The 6495-nt window shown below is 48.4% G+C and overlaps 2 protein-coding genes across 2 annotated transcripts; both read left to right on the top strand.

Moving 5' to 3' along the window:
* The first annotated feature begins 1051 nt into the window (after positions 1-1051).
* Positions 1052-2918, top strand: LOC127309251 (uncharacterized). The gene is made up of 3 exons (XM_071822471.1): positions 1052-2016; positions 2099-2860; positions 2904-2918. Exons 1-3 carry the CDS (start codon positions 1774-1776, stop codon positions 2916-2918), a joined length of 1020 nt encoding a protein of 339 aa, XP_071678572.1. The 5' UTR covers positions 1052-1773.
* Positions 2919-3334: 416 nt separating this feature from the next.
* On the top strand, positions 3335-4803 carry LOC127309252 (uncharacterized). The gene is made up of 5 exons (XM_071821818.1): positions 3335-3746; positions 3845-4018; positions 4108-4218; positions 4302-4473; positions 4565-4803. Exons 1-5 carry the CDS (start codon positions 3409-3411, stop codon positions 4700-4702), a joined length of 933 nt encoding a protein of 310 aa, XP_071677919.1. The 5' UTR covers positions 3335-3408; the 3' UTR covers positions 4703-4803.
* The last annotated feature ends 1692 nt before the right edge of the window (positions 4804-6495 follow it).

Raw genomic sequence — 6495 nt, 5'->3', positions numbered from 1 at the left:
ACGCCGGCGTCGGCGGGGTGAGGCACGTGTCTGCGGTGGCGACACTTCGCACGCCGGCGTCGGCAGGGCGAGACACGTGTCAGCGGTGGCTTCACGTCGCACGCCGGCGTCGGCGGGGCGAGGCACGTGGAAGAGGTGGCGACACGTGGCACGGGGACGCGACACGAGTGGATATGATGCGTTTTATATGATGCGAGATGCAAATAGTTATATGGATGTCATATTCATGTTCATTGGATTTTTCTGATCAATTTTCATATATAAAACTTTTCTTTTTGAGTTACCATTTAAAAGTTATTGAAATAATAGTTTTTATTAAAAAAAAAAAAAAACAAAAAACAGAAAAAAACAGAAAAACAAAAACGGTTGTTTAACGGCTGCAGGCCTGATCCGCGTCCAACGGCTCCAGGCCGTTGGATTCAAACGGCCGGAGCCGTTGGATGCGCTTCACGCGGATCGGCCGCCTCCCCCTCCCACCCCCTTTTGTCGCGGGTCGAGCCACGGCCCGCGATAAAAGGACCCCCCTTTTGTCGCGGGTGGTGGCACGACCCGCGATAAAAGGGGCCTTTATCACGGGTCGTGCCACCACCCGCGACAAAAGGGGTTAGGTATTGAGGCGCGCAAAATCGCGCCGCCAGGCTGCCCAAATCCACCGCCGCCGCCGGCCATCTTCGCGCCGCCGTCGCGTGCCTCCCTCTGCCGCGCCGCCGTCGATCTCCTCTGCCGCGCCGTCGCCGCCGTCGCGCGCCTCCTCGAGCTCCCTCTGCCGCGCGCGTTCCTCTGCCGCGCGCGCCGCGCCGGCCGATCTCCTCTGCCGCGCGCCCCCGCCGCCGCCCTGTGCCCGTGCCGGCCCCGCCGCCGCGCCGCCGCGCCCCCTCCGCAGGTACAAGCCGCCGTACGTGTGCGCCGGCGCCCCCGGCCGGCCCTCTTTTTTTTTATTTATTTTTTCTTAGTTAGATAATTAGTAGTTCAAATTTTGTATGTTAGTTTAAATTTTGTATGTTAGTTTAAATTTTGTTGTATATAGACATTTTAGTATGTAATTAGTTAGTTTATTTTTGTAAGTATTTTGTTGTAATTAGTTAGTTTATTTTTGTTGTAATTAGTTAGTTCAAATTTGTAGTTTAAATTTTGTAAGTATTTTGTTGTAATTAGTTAGTTTATTTTTGTTAAATGTAATTAGTTAGTTCAAATTTGTAGTTTAAATTTTGTTGTAACCGCCGACACCCCTCTCGCAAACACACCCCTCTCGCAAACACCCGCCGAGACCCCTCTCGCAAACAACTGACGTCGACTCCCTCCCCCCTCGCAAAAACCCGTCGCCGACACCCTCCCCCTCTCGCAAACACGCGCCCTCTCCCGCTCGCAAACACGCGCCGACACCCCTCTCCCTCTCGCAAACACGCGCCGCCGACACCCTCTCCCTCTCGCAAACACGCGCACTCTCCCTCTCGCAAACACGCGCCCTCTCCCTCTCGCAAACACGCGCCGACACCCCTCTCCCTCTCGCAAACACGCGCCGCCGACACCCTCTCCCTCTCGCAAACACGCGCACTCTCCCTCTCGCAAACACGCGCCGACACCCCTCTCCCTCTCGCAAACACGCGCCGCCGAGACCCTCTCCCTCTCGCAAACACGCGTCACCGACACCCCTCTCCCTCTCGCAAACACGTGTCGCCGATTAGGGTTAGGGTTTGGTTTGTGTTTGATTAGGGTTAGGGTTTGGTTTGTGTTTGAACATTTACTTATCGATTTAATTCTTTTGCAGAAACAATGGATCAATTCGAACGGGACTTGGAACAGGAAGACATATTCGCGGACATAATCCGCGATGGTACAGAAGCCGACCGAGCCGACTCCGGTGATGGAGAAGCCCGCGGCTCCGGTGATGGAGAAGCCGACGGCTCCGGTCATGGAGAAGCCGACGGCTCCGGTGATGGAGAAGCCGACGGAGCTGGTGACGGAGAAGCCGACGGCTCCGGTGACGGAGAAGCCGACGGCTCCGGTCATGACGAGGTATTAATGGAATTCTATATGTACATATGTATTGAGGCATTAGTATAGAGGCATTAATGCAATTCTATATGTATTCTCTTAGGCCTCCAAAGATAAGATAGAGAAACGAGGCCCGGCAAAGAAGTTGAGCAAAAAAGACCACTTCACAATTGAAGCTATATCACCGGAAGGCCAACCGGTGGTACCCGCGAGTGTCGGAGTGACATTCAAAAATCAGTGCGGAGTTGTGGTTAGAGATCGTATCCCGATCACTGTCAGAGAATGGAACAAGACCAAGAATGTGACCGAAAATCAGGTTGCCGATAGGTACAAAGACACACTTTTCAGCGACCTCATGGCACATTTCACTTTGCCAGATTTGGGATCGGAGTCTGAGAATGCTAAGCAGCGGGCGCTAGTGAAGAAATGGGCTCTTAAGAAGATGGGGGAACTTTTCCGGGCGTATAAGAACCGGTTATGGCAAAATTATAAGAAAGACAAGAAGCCTCCATTATTCGAGAACTACCTAGCGAAGCAGGAGCATAACTGGGAAGAATTTGTGAGGTACAAAGAATCAGAGGAGGCTGTGAACCTGTCAACGAAAAACAAGAAGAATGCAAGCTTAAAGGAATATCACCATCATACGGGGCGAGGGGGCTACGGAGGGGCCATGCCTAAGTGGGATGCACAAGAGGCTGAGATGGAGCTGAAGGGGATCACTCCAGAACCCACGCGAGAAGGATGGGACACTAGGGCTCGAAATTGGTTCCTCGCGCATGGCTGTGAGTATGACATGAAGACAGGGAACATTGTTGAAACTGACACCAGGGTTAGGGTACCCAGGCAAAAATGGATTGAAATGACGGCAGATATAAATGCGGGAAAACTTAAGTTTGCTCCCGATAGAGAGAAAGATTTGCTGACGCTTGTCCTCGGTAATCCTGAGAAGGGAGGACGAACAAGAGGCTTCGGCCCTAGTGTTCCATGGTCGCTTGGGTTTCCGGCCGACGCGGAGACTTATAGAAGCCGAGCGAGAGCTAAACAACGCCAGCTGGAGGTGCAGAATGACCGGATGGCCGAGTTCCAACGCCGACTTGACCAGCAGTAGCGGGAGCTTCAGCAGCAGCAGCGGGAGATAAATGAACTAAAAGGACAGCGCCCGCCAGATAATACCGTTGACATATCTCAGCGACGAGACAGCAGCGTGGCCGACTCGGAGGCCCCTCCTACACGGATGATGATAGATGCCAGTCCTGGCGACCCCTTGGATGGAATCAAGGAGCAAACACCTTGTGATCTCCATGAGGTGTTCAGGAAGTTCCCCTCCTCGGTGCTCAGCCCAAACAATCGATCCCAGCACTCAAAGTGCTTAATGTTCCCAAGCTGTACCAGGAACATCATGGTGATATCGATATGGAAGAAGCTGCAAGGCTAGCGGCTGCTTGTTCAGTTACCGTGGAGGAATTGCTGTCTGCAGCAGATGCTGCAATACCCACTGCTGATATAGCTCCTAAATTTGTCTACGGGGCCGACTTGGTCAGCAGAGAGCAGCTGCATAAACTGCCAACACATATGCGGAATTTGCATCAGTGGTACCTTGATGCATGCAAGGAGAACATAATGTACATCGAGGCGAGTATACCATGGGAATATTACTACCGAAAGGAGGAGATCCATATTGAGATGAATGAACTCTGGCAGTTATTCAATCTAGAAGCTCTCGACAAATCTCTCATGAGTTGCTATTGCTTGTAAGTTGTTCGTTCAGTTCATGTTCGTTTTCATTCAGTTCATGTTCATTTTCATTGCATATATATACTCATTATATCTTATGGGTTCTCTTATGCAGACTGAAGATCAGTGAATGCAAAAGTAATAATATTATCAATGTTGGGTTTGTTGACCCAGATAAAATACATGTTGAAACGGTGAAGCATAAAAGCGAAGAAACGGGGGGAAACCTACTAAGGTTTTTGGGGGAGCAATATTTCTGTGATTCAATATTGTTTCCTTACAACTACGAGTGAGAGTCTTAATGATCTTTTATGCACATTCAATTTTTCTTACTCGATGTTAAGTGTAATTCCTGACGTATATGCATAACATGTGCAGCTTCCACTGGATTCTACTAGACATTCAACCTGATAAGGGAATAGTTGAAGTAAAAGACCCACTGAGTAGAGGCGTGGACGGGTTCCAGGACTTGCAGAAGTTGCTCCAAGTGTAATTTCCTTCATCGCCGCGCTTTATCTTTCGTGAGATATCAATTAATTATCCACTCATTCAATCATTCTTTTGCCTGGCAGGGCTTGGCAAGCTTTGAAGAATCTTCATAAGGAGATTACCTTTGCAAAGAAGCTAACATTTACTCCTGTACCGTGCCCCCAGCAGCCACAAGGGACGAATCTATGTGGATACTACGTTTGCGAGTCCATTCGCATGTTAACCACTGAGAAGCAGAACAACAATAAATTCAACGTAAGCAATAACATTCACAACTTTATTTATTATCATCAATATTTCGTTATCAAGACTGATATAGTCATACTCATCTCATTTTCGCATATAGGTCGACTACATGCGGGACAGACTCCAACCAAAGGAACACGCACTAGGAATCGTGGAGGAACTGGCGGGACTTTTGGTTAAAGAAGTAATAAACAACAAAGGCTTGTTTAGTCCAAATAGATGCTCTACCTCCAAATAGACGGTCGTTAGTACCGCTTGTCGATCGTGAGCTCCATGTATATATGTAGGGAATCTACGAATATGTGTAAGGGGAATCGACTTTTGCTTCCAATATTTGTTTAATCGATCTATATATATATATAATGAATGAACGTGTACAACTTCTAGTAGCGTACAAATATATGCAACTTTTATTTTCGAACGAAAAAAATGAAATAACAGGCGGTCGGTGGCGGGGGGAGGGGTGCTGCACCCCTCAAACCCTAAAGCAGCAGCGTTGTGCGCGCGCCACGTAGAGGGCCTTTTGTCGCGGGTGGTAATACCGCCCGCGACAAAAGGGCCTCTGCCCTGCGCGCCCCGCGGCTACCACGTGGTGGACCTTATGTCGCGGGTTGTAAGCGACCCGCGACAAAAGGCCTCCCTTTTATCGCGCCTTGCTTGTCGCGGATGGCCGCCCGCGACAAAAGGCCCTTACCACCCGGATCAAAAGGCCTGTTTTCCACTAGTGTGCCAATAATAGCCTGGCTCGCATGAGCTGGGCCAACAATGGGTTGTTTGCTAGTTTTAAATAGAAAAAGATTCTCTGCACATCACAGTTTTTAAAGCAGCTCAGATGCAGGAAAATTTTGGCCGACGAGAACGTTCGATTTGGCTAGGCGGTAGCGAGCGTCGGCGGGGGGGGGGGGGGGTGGTGGTGTGGGAATGTTGCACACGTCGGGAAGGGTAGGAGACGCCGCGATGCCTCGAGAAGGCGTGCCATAATTCCCCTCACAGCCTATTCTCCTCTCTCACTCTTGCCCGTTCTCACTTACCCTCTCCTCTCCCTTCTCTATCCTCTCCTCACCGGCGGTTGTACTGCTGCTGGTAGATCGAAGATGCCGCAAGCAAGCTTGAGGAGCGCCAGTTCGGGGACGCCTTGTTCGTCGTCGCGTAGATGGCCCTTCTTCTCCCGGTTCAAGCTCCGCTCGGCAACGACATCCATGGCGGTATGACCCTAATCAAAGATGTTAGGCTTGATTATTTATAGATCTACAATTATGCGGTGTTCGATCTTTTTTTATGCTTTTGCATTTATGTTACTCACCAACACCACACTTTCATTACAGCATTAGAGCAAAGCATGTCGGACTCTGAAAATAATGTGTGCACAGTTCATATTAACTGCATTCTGCAGCCAGCAAAAATTCATTTTTCTTCAGAGGTGTTAAATCTGCTGTGCGTTTTTATTTTATTTTATTTCCCTAAGTTTTAGAGACAACACCTTTAATTTCTGAGGATTATTACTACAATGAAGAAACTGTGGACATGATGATCTAGCATATTTCTGAGCTTTATGTAGTGGTGGCTTGGCTTGATACGCTCCTGGCATATTTTAGTCCTTTAGTCCTGGGTAGTAACAAGGACTATTATCTTGGCATATTTCCATGAGGGTTATTAATTTCCCGATCAGCTTTCACGGAATGAAACTTAGATCTTGCTGCTCGTTTTACCACACATCCTTAATACTTCTGCTTGTGGACAACTGTGAGTGAGAGCATTACAGCTTCTGTGAGTTACCAAGAACATGCATACTGAGAAAAGAAAAGAAAAGAAAAGAAAAGAAAAGAAAGGAGTGTTTTCATTTTTTCGCTATTTACAGTAATAATGATCGAGTTGCCAAATTATTATTTTTTGGAGAAAGAATGACTATTTTGTATGAGCAGTACTTCCTCTTTATTTCATTTTGTTTACCGAAAAGATAACCATGGACTCCTCTGCCTCTGCATCTACCTATTTTCTTTTTCAAAGAATGGATCGTCTATATCTTTCTGA

The sequence above is a fragment of the Lolium perenne genome, chromosome 6 (assembly GCF_019359855.2).
Source record: "Lolium perenne isolate Kyuss_39 chromosome 6, Kyuss_2.0, whole genome shotgun sequence".
Taxonomy (NCBI): domain Eukaryota; kingdom Viridiplantae; phylum Streptophyta; class Magnoliopsida; order Poales; family Poaceae; genus Lolium; species Lolium perenne.
Note: the sequence above shows the minus strand (reverse complement) of the source record. Positions and strands in the feature narration are given on the sequence as shown.